The sequence below is a fragment of the Grammomys surdaster genome, unplaced genomic scaffold (assembly GCF_004785775.1).
Source record: "Grammomys surdaster isolate TR1022 unplaced genomic scaffold, NIH_TR_1.0 125901, whole genome shotgun sequence".
NCBI classification, from domain to species: Eukaryota; Metazoa; Chordata; class Mammalia; order Rodentia; family Muridae; genus Grammomys; species Grammomys surdaster.
Window position 1 is genome coordinate 301991 of NW_021620725.1, and position 13127 is coordinate 315117.

General features: G+C 42.5%; 1 protein-coding gene across 1 annotated transcript in view; it reads right to left on the reverse strand.

The window, feature by feature from the left end:
* Cfap44 (cilia and flagella associated protein 44) overlaps positions 1–13127 on the reverse strand; it is an 81252-nt gene that overhangs the window by 64288 nt on the left and 3837 nt on the right. Inside the window, exons 2-7 of the mRNA XM_028752409.1 lie at positions 8473–8565; positions 6619–6744; positions 5994–6147; positions 3369–3531; positions 2000–2102; positions 404–620 (exon numbers count right to left, since the gene is read on the reverse strand). Of these exons, the coding sequence (XP_028608242.1) occupies positions 404–620; positions 2000–2102; positions 3369–3531; positions 5994–6147; positions 6619–6744; positions 8473–8560 (851 nt within the window). The 5' untranslated portion in view covers positions 8561–8565. The remainder of the gene's footprint in view (positions 1–403; positions 621–1999; positions 2103–3368; positions 3532–5993; positions 6148–6618; positions 6745–8472; positions 8566–13127) is intronic.

A 13127-nucleotide genomic window follows, 5' to 3' on the forward strand; every position in this document is an offset into this window, starting at 1 on the left:
GACTTTGTAAATGCCTACAATGAGTTACTGAGATGCTCTTTCTAGAAGACCTGAGTTTGGTTCCTAGTATGTGGACGGACACACACACACACACACACACACACACACACACACACATGGCACCTTACAGCCATCAGTAACCCCAGCTCCAGGGGATTCAAAGTCCTCTCTGGCATCTACAGGCACAACGTGCATGTATTACACACATATGTATACAAACAAAACATTCATAAATATAAAATAAAAATAAGTATTTTTTTAAAAAACCATATGAAATCTTCCTAATTTTGAAAAAAAATCTAATTTTAATGATAGCAAAAACTATCTCCACATCTTTGGTCTTTGGTCCTTTTAGAAATGTCCCTTAAAATATCTTAGTTTCTTTGTTGGGTACCAGACTTACTTGATGTGGCCGGATCCGGATGTAGTTAACTGCTCGTCATTATCAGGATTGAAAGTGACCTTAAAGACATCCTGAGAAAACGCTTTTGTCCTCAGCATGGGCTGCTCTTCTTTCCAGTCCCAGATGGTTATTGTGTAGTCAGGATGACAGCCAACAGAGGCCAGCAAGTTCCCCTCATTGTTAAAGTCTATATAAGCATAGGCCTTCTCTGTCCCATCTGTAAGAATGAATGGGAGTCTGATAAACAAGATAGAAGCTCAGCCCAGAGGGGACGAACCTGTTACCTCAACACAGGAAGGCTGTGATGAAAACAAGACCAAGCCCAGCCAGTGCTGCAAATCTTATGTCCCAAAACGAAAACAGAGAAGGAAGATGGTGGTGGTGGTGGTGGAGGAGGAAGAGGAGGAGGAGGAGGAGGAGGAGGAGGAGGAGGAGGAGGAGGAGGAGGAGGAAGAGGAGGAGGAGGTGGAGGAGAAAGAGAAAGAAGAGAAGGAAGAAGAGGAGAAAAAGGAGGAGGAGGAGGAGGAAGAAGAGAGTGATCTGTGTTAATATAAAAATGCCAAGAATCTAAGAGAGGGCTGGGGAAACAGTCCAACAGGTAGCACAGCCAGTGTACAAGCACCCAGGTTCAGGTGTTCTTCTAATGCTACTGGTGGGAGGAGGTGCAGAGACGGGTGGATCCCGAGGGCTTCCTCCTGGCCAACCATCGAAGCTGAAATGGCAAGTTCCAGCTGCAGTGAAAGGCTCTACATCATAAAACAAGGTGGAGAGCAATAGAGGAAAATGCTCGACATCAAGCCCCGGCCTCCACAAATAATGCCCAGGCAAACGCCCTCACACCTATTGCATGGGTGGGAATGTGCATACATAGCATACGTACGGAAATCTCCCAAAAGAGTAATCCGAAAATTCTTTCATCACTCTTGGCTTTAGAATGGATTATATGTTTAGAAAGGGAGGGTGAAGAAATCATAATCATGTTTTCCAGAAAACAAAACAGGACAAAACAAAGCCATGCTGCATATATTCCATATTGTGGATGAAAGGAAGCCACCCACAGAGAGCAGACAAAACTCATTCTGCAACTTTAAATTTGTCACTGAAAACCTCCCAGAGTTAAAACTTGACTCCCCAAATCTACCCAGATGGCAGAACTGGAAGACAATGGAAATGGTTGATGTTACCTATCACCTTAGACGGTTTGTAACACCCAGTTATTCAACTAAACAGCAGGGAAGAAGTTTTTGTGAAGCCATCAGCAACAAGACTAATAGTTCTGATCAGTTGTCCTTGAGGGGCAGGTTTTATCTAATCAGCTGTAAGGTCTTAGAAGTAAAACTGAAGATTCCCTGAGGAAATAATGCTGCCTGGAGAATGCCCATGAATCCTTTCTTTGGAGTCTCCAGCCTGAGGGGCTGATGCACAAGTTTTAGACCTACTAGCCCATGCAACCATTAGCCAATTTCATGAAGTAAATTTCCTTTCTATCTCCTACTTTTGTTTCTCTGCTGAAATCTTGGTTGATTCTGTAATCTCAGTCACCTTCAGAACATCAGCCTTGAACATGGACTAATCTAAAGATCCCACTGGACTCACCACGCAAGATTCTGTAGGGCTTCAGAGACTCGTACTCATAGATGATAATCTTTGGGAAACTTCCTTTTTCGGCAACTGCGAAGTAAGTTTTATATGGATGGACCTAGAAAAATAGAATCTCTCTAAAATATTCAAAGAGATTTTTCACTCTGATATCCTTATCCATGCAGTACTTGATGATTGTTACAGTGTAATTGGCTAATTAGACTGCACTTCAATCTAAACCTCAAAAAAATATGCACATGATAACCACTTGACGATGGATATGATTTGAACTAAAAACTAAAAGAAGTATTTAAAAATTAAGGCTTAGCTTTATTAAGAAAATCATTTTAATGCTTTAAGTATTAAATTCACCGTGAGAATGAAGGCTTTAGCCTTTAGTGTGTGTCAGGAAGGTTTGTCCAAACACAGATCTCAAGCCCCAAACCCAGTGTTTCTAAATTCACATTTACATTTTAACAAGCGTTATGCTTCTGCTGGTCTACCTGGTTGTGGAAGAACAGTTAAGTAGGACAAGATGCCAAACTCCTGTGTAAGTCACTCTAAATGGTAGAAACATTCACAAAATGTGTGTTTCTGTTCACTTTCTCCCTGACAGACTGGGGTGCTTATGACAGACAGAATTTATTTGCCTAGCTTTTCTGAAGAGTTGGAAATCCAAAACTGTGGAACAACATCTACCAAGGGTTTTTGTGAGCACCATCCCATGATAGAAGCTGACAGGCTAACTTCCTGCCGATGCTGCCTTTTATCCTGTGGTGACACATCCTTATGACAATATCTCTTTCTAAGAGACTGAAATTTTTGCTGGACCTCACAGCCTAGTTAATTATACAGCTTAAGATCATTTAAGACTGATATTTTCCTGTGTAGTTGGTGCATTTGTTTAGCCTTTAAGATAACAATTCAACAACTATCCTTACTACCTTGGATTCCCTACATTATCATCTTTTATAACTACACTGATGCACAGCTGTAATCTTGATTTATGTACAGAGTAGTGAGATAGATGAATGGATGGGTGGGTGGATGGATAGATTGATTGATAGATAGATAGATAGATAGATAGATAGATAGATAGATATTTCCTCTCTGTTCAAGAAGCTAAGACAGGAGGATCCCAGGTTTAAAGCCAACCTGGGCTCTGTGCTGACTTTAAGGCCAGCTTGGGCTACATGAAAAAGAAATAAAGAACCCTTTAAAGAAAGAGAAAGAAAACAGAAAAGACCTTAGAATAAAGATGGCTGTGCATCTCATATGACTCTACAACACCGTGCATGCCACTGGTCCCTAACTGCCACTGTGGCATCCACAGAAAAACAGAAACAGGGATTTCTGGCCCGCAGGTCACTAAATGTTGGCATACCCCAATGGCACCAATCCCTTGGCCACTGCTGCTCTGCAGGTATATCTGTGTCTTGTTTTTAAAATCCAGCAGGACCATTTGGTTCCCAGCAATGTACAGCACAGTGTTGCTGTCCAGAAGTTGTAGGTTGGCTCGCTTTCTGCAGTCGTAACCATAAGAATGGCTGGGGCAAGGCTGCTAAGGAAAACAGTGAGCCATAACAGCCAAATGGGGACTAAAACAACCAAGCCTATTTTTAAAACCGATACTCTAACTAACTAACAACCTGAAATCAATAAAGCTGAACTTCACCCTGGAACTCAGAATTTTTCTATGAAGCACAAACACAGTTTTATTTTTAAAGTAGGTGAAAATCCTCATACTGAGACTTAAGTTTTCTACTTGAATTTTTGGGAAGAAATTCTGAGATTTAGGGATAAGCAGATAGATAGTGTTAGCCTTTCTAAATGGGTACCATTATCCTCTGTAGCCTGAAAACAGAACCATACCACATGGGGAAAAGTCTTCACCTTCATATCTGTTGGTCAAGTTTGTTGAAATTATAGTAAAAATAATTTTATTACTGTTTATATGGAGTGTGTATGTGTGTGTGCATGTGTGTGTGCATGTGTGTGTGTGTGTGTGTGTGTATGCGTGTATGTGAGATTTCTCTTCCACTACCTTGGATCCCAGAGATTCATGCCAGGTCATCAGGCTTGTGTGGTGAGTGTCTTTAACTCACTGATCCACCCTCTAAAAATATTTTCTAAGCCTCTTCCTTGATGATGAAAGACATTTAGAATTCTGGGACAATGAGATAGCTAGCTGGTTCACTGGGTAAAGGCACACACTGCCAAGACCAATAACTTGGGTTTCATTCCTAGAACTAAGTTACTGTGAAAAAAAGGGCAGACTCCTGAAAGCTGTCCTCTGACATGCCCTGACACTTGGGAACATACACATATAAACGTGCATACATAATAAATGTAAAAAGCAAACTTAAAGAAAACCTGACATTTGTGGAAATCTAATACAAAATTTTATAACATGCCTACCATATTAAGTTCTAATTAAAACTTAATATAAACAGATCATTTAAATCAACTAATATATGACACATAAAAATATACACATTTTTCCAAGGCTTTTTTTATTACATTTCTATATAAACAAATATATGTATTTATGTATGTAGGTATGCATGTATATATGTATGTATGTATGTATGTATGTATGTGTTTATGTCATAGAGTAAAATTGCATTAATTCAAAATAGAAGTTTCAAGATCTAGGTTACCTAAGATCTTATTGGTACAGTTCAACTCAAATTAAAAAAAACACAAGACATAAAATAACAACCTAAATGAGAGCGACCTATGAAAACTTTAAGCTGAGCCGCTTCAGCAGACAGACGATTTACAACAACGTGTTGAACGTCAAAGTTTAAGGATGAATCTATTCATCCTGGGGGGGGGGGGAAGAAGTATGATTTTGGAGGATCCACCTATTTGTAAGAAAATTTCTTGTGTCCTGAAAGACAGAAAAGAAAAGTTAAGAAGTGGAAATTCCAGATTAGAAAGTAATTTGGGGCAAACTAGCTTAGTCACACCTAGGTTTGAAACGGAGTTCAAAGCTGTATTAAGAAAGCATGTACCCTTATCCCCAAACTATACCTTTCCAAAGAGGCCAGGTGCGGTGTGGGCTGACAACAGCCACTATTCACAGGCGGCAAGCTGAGGGTATCAGAGACTGTCCTCTAACTACCCTCTCACAGACCTAACATGCTGACAACAAACACAAGCACTCTCTTAGGTCAGCCCTACTTTTGCCTGTCTTCACAAACCAATAAAAACTTGCTGTGGTGTGAACTCTCAGAGTCTCCTCAGGTAACTTCTCCTGTGCATGATGGGAAAGCATCAGCCTTGACAATGGCACCATCAGTGCCTCGAGAAAGGAAAGCAATGACGTCACTAGACAGGCATTGACAGAGGGAGGCCAGCCTGAGACACGAAGAAAATGTCAGTAAGAAGCTTCCCAGACTCTTGCAAAAACCATATCTCAATGAACTATAGCCTGGTCCATCTGTGCAAAGAGGATCCCCAAAGAATCATTGTCTTTCTATGGTGGCATTGAACAAAAGCTCAGTTTAAATTAGGGTCGACGCCCCCACAGCATTTCTTACAATTTCCTAAGACAAAGGTTGGTAAACTTTTTCTTTGTAAGGCAAGAGGTAAATACCTTAGGTCAACAGTTCTCAACCACAAGTTGAGACCCTGTCTGGCGGGCAGGGGAGTCACATAACTGGTATTTACATGATTAATAGCAGCAGCAAAATAACAGTTATGAAGTAACAGCAAAACGGTTGGGGGTCACCACAACATGAGGAACTGTATTAAAGGGTTAAAGCATTAGGAAGGTTCAGAACCACTGCCTTAGGCTTTCTAGAAAGAAAAAAAAAAATGGTCTCAATCACAACTCCTTAAGCAGCCACAGACAGAATGAAATGAGCTGTGTCTGTGCTGCAATAAAACTTTATTTACACAAACAGGCTGGAGGCCACATTTGCTCCAGGGGCTGTAGTTTGCCAACCCCTGACCTAGGAAATGAAACCGTCCCATATTATAAATTTATAGCTGGAGTGGATACTTGAGGGTGAGAAAATAAAGCGGGATGTTCGCTTCTGAAGACACATGTGGTGTGTTAATCAGCTCCAGGTAATCGTAATAGAAGTTCGCGGAGAGCGCCTTCTTCACATCTACTTCTGGCTCTTCCTTAACTTCAACAGGAGGCTCCTGGGAAACTAAAACATGAAAACACTTGATCTAAGAAGTGTATGCTTTAAACCCTAAAATCATATTTCACAAAGAGAGGCAGACCGTGCAATGATGTGCCGTGCCAGAAGTTTAAGAACAACCACTGGCCCGAACCCATGCTCCATGCTGCTAAACTCAGGAGGAAGAGCCCAAGATGTGCAGATGGGAGGATCGTGCTGGCCACGCTTCCATCAGGGGACTTGGAGAACTCCTAACTAAACTAAGGCACGGCCGATCCCTGGATCAGTTTATCCCCAGATCAAATACAAGACTTCTCGATGTCCTCCGAAACAGAACGTAGAACCCCTGAGGGCAGCTACTTTCTGTACACAACCCGGGTCCATGTCTTGCAGATTTTCCATTTCCTCGATCTATAAATAACAATTTAACTTGTCCGAGCAAGTTGCCTTTAAAACAGTGACAGTTACTGAGAGAGAGAGAGAGCTAATCACGCTTACCTACAGGACCCTGAAGATACTCTTGAGATGAATGTGAGCTTTCGTCCATGTCTTCCAAATCCAAGTCATCATCCAAATAGGACTCTTCCCCATCAGTGAATAAGTCATCTGTGACATCTTCTGAAGCTTCACGGATAGATATTGAAGATCATTTTTTACTTTAAAATCTCACAAGATTTTAGTTAAATTTTTTTTAATTCCAGAGTAACTAAAACTTCTTATCTGTTTATGCTTTAAATGTAAATGCTTTATATTCAAACTTTCCTAGAACATGCTTTTTTTGATCAGTCTTAAACTTTTACAAAAATGAAAAGGCCTTCTCTGTGAGTTCGTCGCTGTTTTCATTTCATTTCTAGTCTATTTCTCTTATGACATATTAACAAGAAAGGATAAACAAGAGGCCAGCATGAATGTTAGTATACTGCAATCAGAATGCCAACTAATATTTGATAGGTTATGTTGGAGATTCACAATGCTATTTAAGAGTAACCCTCTCTGAGTATGATTTCTCTCAAAGTAAAATCAACGGAGTAACTTAAAATATTGGCTTCAGAGAAAACTAATGAAGGATGAGAATCAAGAAAAGAGAAGACTTCAGGAGTAAGGCAATGTTCAGTTCAAGTCCAACCATGGGCATGCTTAAAATTCAGTGTCGATCACATGAGAGACTGGACTGGGGGCCTCTCAGAAGAACAAGGAAGAAACAGCAAGTACACCCAGAAAGAAGTACCTAGTACGTCTGAGATGAAGCTGAAAGGCTACAGACATAGCCCAAGAGTGTTGTAAATGAAAGCAAAAGACTGGGCCAAGTCAGTTAGCTGGGTCCCAGACAGAATTCCATAGGATGCTTGCATTTGGATGGAAGGAAGGTACATGAACAGGCCAAAGACTCGGCTCTGCTTAGGGAAGCTCTGGAGAACCACTCTCTAAGCATACCTGGTTTCTTTCTTGTGGCCAGAGCACCCAAAGACTACTTCCTCTCCTCTCTCATTTGCAAACTATGGAATCCTTCTCCATATCCTTCCCAATTTAATTCCCATGTGACTCATTTAAATGATCTAGAAGGAACTGATGGTTTGGCAGTTGAGGACACTTGGCTGCTCTTCTGGAGGACCAGGTTTTTATTCCCAGTACCCACAGTAACTAACAACTTTCTGTAACTCCACTTCCACAGGCACTATACACATTGTGCAGTGGTGCAGATATACATGTAGGAAAATACTCACACATAGAGAATAAAAATAAGTAAGTAGGTAAATAAGTGAGACTCTAAAATGTATAATTTTTTTTCCTACAAGGTCAAGCACTTCCAAGTGGTGGACTCAGGGCTTAAAGCCAAACTCTACCTTTTTCCATTCTGCTGTATCCAATAGTCCACCAAAGACAGAGATCTTGCAGGGGAAATGGAGAGTAAGACATCCATGCAGGTTGCTATCAACACAGACAGCTGACATTTCTTTTGTTGTTTTGACAAAGGGTCTAATGTAGCCTAGTGGGTCTAGAGATGGCAGCTGGCTAAGGCTGAGAATGAGCCTGGAATCCTGGTCCTCCAGCTCCCACCTCTGGACTGGCTGGGATTACACTTCCTCTTTAAACAGTGCCAGGGATTGAATCCAAGACCTCTGGTACTCTAGGCCAGCCCTCTATCCACTGAGCTAAATCCAGAGAGATGCACTAGGGGCTGGAGGTAAAAAATTAAGGCATAGATGCTACTTTTAGGGAAGAAGAGAGTTTGTAAGAGAGTATGGAAACAGGCAAACTATTTCTGTCTATAAATCCAGATGGTACGCTCTTAAAACGATCTTACCCAAATCCGATAACAAAGAAGTGTGTGTGTTATTACCCCCTATTTACCATTCAAAGTGGACCTAGGAGCCTGCTTTCCATCACTCCTTGATACTGATTTTCCCTCATCAGTGTCTTGATCATCTGGTTCCTTCATATCTTCTGTAAGTACAAAATGAGAGAGAAAGACATAAGGCCAGAACACAGATATTAACAGATCTCTCCTCATCATGAATTCCACAAGCACCAAAGGTCATGTGTGCTGGCACTCTTGTGCCTACACTGTATCCAAGATGATGTACAGCGGGAGGCTGCGAGCGACATCATGCACCTCTGTGAAAGCGGGGACTGGAATCACAAGTTTCCGTTCTCCGGGCATACCTGCCATTCTGGTGCACTCTGGTTTTCCCAAGATCCACACTGAAACACAACATCCAAGCCCATCTTTCCTTCAAATGCATCCCCACTAAAAGTAAACCTCTGCCACCCTTCTTTTGGTCAGTCCAGGGTCTCGTTTTCCTCATCCTATTATCAATTCCCATGGGGTTACTGATAAGTGTCGTTGTTGAAGATTAGTTCTGAAGCTTTGATTTGGTCTGGAACCTGAGTGTACAAATGCTAAAAGTCCTTGTCCTCAATTGGTTTTTGATCAATCAATAAAGATGCCAACGGCTGATGGTTGGGCATGGGGCGGGACCTTTAGAATTGCGCAGGCTAGGATGCAGAGACATAGATTTGCCAAGATGTGAGGAGAGACAGATGGTCAGGGGAGCTGTAGGCTACAAAGCCGACCAGCCTTGTGAGATTTCCACGTACCTGATTGGTTCTAGGGGCGGAGGATTAGAAGCGCCCAGTCACTGAGTTAGCAAAGGCATTTTAAAAATAAGCTAGTGTGTGTGTGTGAGTGTGTGTGTGTGTGTGTGTGTGTGTGTGTGTGTGTGTGTGTGTGTGTATTTCATTCTCAGCTCCAAAGAGCTGCTGGGCGGGTGGGTGGAAGCTGGCAACCGGCCGCTGGGAGCATAAGGGGAGCACGAGCGGAGTAGCCAAGACTCACACTGCATTTCATTTCAAATATATTTTTGAGCACAGCTTCTATGTCTCAAGTCTTACAGAGGCACTATATTATCAGGGTGCAGGGGGAAAAATCATGGACAGCCTTGAATTTCCGGGAGCTTATTGTTTAGAAATACGGGCATTCGACAAATAATGGAAATATGAGTGCTACTCGAAATGAAAATGGGAGAGCCAGGTACTGTGGGTATGTGTAACAAGAAAGTTAAACTAAGTTTGAAGCTTAGGGAAGTGGTGTTTGAGGCAGAAATGATGACTTGGTACAGGCTGGAGAAAAACCATTACAGGCAGAGAATAGCTCTGAAATGGCTGAATTTGGCCTACTGATTAGCACAGGGGCCATTCGTTGGTTTATACGTGGGTAGGACAAAATACCCAGCAAACAAAAGTTAAGGAATGATGGGTTTATTCTGGCTCACTGTGGAGAGCTTTTGGGGCCGCTTGGCAGGAATCTGACATTGGCCAAGGACAAGGAAATGGGCTTCAGGCAGGAATCTGACATTGGGCCATAACAAGGAAGTAAGTTCAGTCAGGAACCTAATTTTAGGCTAAAGCATGGAAGTAATTTCAGGCAGGAATTACTAGGTCTTAGGCTAGAACAAAAAAGTAGGCTTCAGGCATGAATATGACTGTGTGCTAGGACAGGGAAGTAGGCTCAGATATTTTGGTCATCCTGACAAGCCCTTAGAAACAGTGATCACAGGACTTTGTTTATTGCTTTGCTTGTTCCTTGACTATTTGCATCTATTGTATTGCTAGTTCCTCAACCTAGAACTGACCTTAATACTTGCACATAATTAAAATGCTATAAAAGCAGACTGGGAAAAAACAAACCTGCCCTCAGCCTCAGAACTGGCTGGTCATGCTACAGTGTTGTCTAATCATCTCTTTTCTTTTTAATCCTCACTCCTGCGCTGGAGAACCTGTTGACTGACTGGACTGCCCTAGTCAGCTCACAATTTGAGGGTAGAGTCCACCATGACTGCAGGAGCTGGGAACAGCTGATCACACTGCATCCATTGCCAGGGCTTGGTTTACTTAGTTTATAACCCCGTCCCATGGAGTGGTGTCCTCCATATTGAGGGTGTGTCTTCCCATCTCAGTTAACCTACTAAAGGAAATCCATCACAGACGTGTCCAGAAGCTTGTTTCCTGGAGATTCTAAATGCTGTCCAGTTGATGGTCAAGATTAACCATCACAAGAGGGGAATGAATACGAAGAGAAGGCAGATTGCCAAGTCACATGGCAGTCTCAAGAGGGAGGTTCATACTGTTCTCCCCACTGGCTGTAGGAAACACATTCGGATCCACCACATAAAAGCTGCCCCCTTTCTCCATATGCTTAACAGCTTTTTTGTTTGTTTTGGTTTTTTCTAACAATCTTTCTAGCTGGGGAAAGATAGTGATAGATAATTTCTTTTTTAAAAAAAATTGATATTCAAGGTATCAGAAGGAAAGCGAACCTACTCTTTAGGTTATACATTACAGGCTGTAGACTAGTGAAACAAGATGGTTGGCTTCCAGGGGCCACTTGCCTGCCTGAGCCCATGGATTTCTTGAAATTCAGGAGTTGGGCAGCACAAGTATCTCCCAGTGACCTAATTGAAGCCCAGCTTTCTGTTCTGCTTTCCACTATCTGAAAGGTTCATGAGGTCTAGTTTCTGACAGGTTATTTCTCCACCGTTGGTGAAATGAGCCAATTTAAACCAGATTAGATATTAAAGGCAAGTTTATTAGGGTGTTCGTTGCTCTTGGGTGGGTGAGTTCACTGGCCCCAAATACCAAGGTCAGGGAAGTCTCCATGGGGAAAGGTGCGGGGTAGGGGCGTGTGGGCGGAGAGGAGGAAGAGGAGAAGAGAGTGCCCAAAATGTCTGGATTATATAGGAAGGAGCCTCATGGGGAAGGGCAGCCCAGCCCCAGGGCTGGAAAGTTCAGGACTGGGGGCAGGGTATGCCTGGTAGGGACTGGGGGATGCTGGGAGAACCTGGAGGCCAGGTCTGCTTTGGGATGTAAAATATACACCTCACTCCCTTGTCCTGGTCTGAAACTAAACACTTTTTACCTGCTACCTTTCTTTTCCTACATATACTTTCAGTACACTGTAACCAAGTGATTCTCAGCCTTCCTAACACTGTGACCCATTAATACAGTTCCTCATGTTGTGGGGACCCACACCATGAAATTCTTTTCATTACTGATTCATAACTGTAAATTTGCTACTGTTGTGAACCGTGACGCAGATATCTGTGTTTTCCAGGATGGTCATAGCCATTGTATGTGAAGGTGTCATTCGACACCCCCAGAAGGCTCTCAGCCCACAGGTTGAGAACCACTGATAATGAGAAGGCTAAGCTGATTCCATGACAGGCTTCAAACTGGCAGTTCAGGACTGGGCAATCCAGGCCTCAGAAGCTGTCCCACCACCTGGCCTGAGGCAAGGACGATGGGTCAGCAGCAGTTTCCAGACTTCCTCAGCTACTTCCTCAGCAACAGTTTTGTGCTCCAACACCGGGTAATGAAAGTCCCTAGAGATGGAGTAAGATAAAGGTCACCTACCCCAGAATCCCCTAATGAGCCTTTAATCAGGCTTATGGGCCCACTTGGTTGCCTCTCTATCTTGGTATTAGGAGACCCCAGCATGCTGGACTTCTGGAGAATAAAACACGTTGTGTTTTCATACTGTTTGAGTCCAGGGTATCATTCTTTGGCAAATCATGGACCCTTATAATATAACTGAATATAAACTAGATGCATATATTTTTTTAAAAAAATTAGGCCCATAGGCCTAATACATTTAGTCATAATTATTCTTTAGAAAACCAACCAGTGATGTCAAGTGGGAAACTCTGCAAACAAACTTGACCCACAGTGGAAGATAAACAGATACAGGGACAAAAGCATCAGCTTGCTTTCTGGGCTGTCATGAATGTTGTAATCCTCACATGGCCAGGGCTGCCATCAAATAAAGCTTAGTATCACAAAGCCAGCCAAAGTCTGGTGGTGTTGAGTATGGAAGAAAACTCTAGAATACGGAGACTTCACCCAGTAATCTGAACTAGCAATAGTGGCCTATAAACACAAAAAACAAAGCAAAGCAAAAAAAAAGCAGAACACTGGGCTCAGTCTTATCTCCCCTGGGAAGTACAGAGGAATGGGGGTAATCTGTAAGATTCATGACTAGCGCAGGTATGAGAGACTCCTGGAATCCATAGACAAGGCTGCTGCCATGGAGCAAAGTCGTTTTTAGGGATTTTTGCTTGTTTGTTTGTTTTGCTATTTGTTGTTGTTTAAAACAAACAGATAGGGAAATTACACTGTAATGGTGACAGGTTTTGAAGCCAAAGACTACTGGGATCACACCCAAGCTTGGGCAGTGAGTAGGTATTTGGTTTCAGATCCCAGGAAGAGGGACTGAGGTGCATATTTTACATATCAAAGCAGACCTGGCCTCTTAGTTCTCCCAGCATCCCTGAGTCCCTAGCTGGTATAACCTGCCTCCAACCCTGAACTTCCCAGCCTAGGGTCTGGGCCTTCTTTCCCCCAGAGGCTCTGCCCTATTTAATCCAGACATCATTTTGGTCCTCATGTTCTCTCTCTCTCTCTCTTTCTCTCTCTCTCTCTCTCTCTCTCTCTCTCTCTCTCTCTCTCTCTCT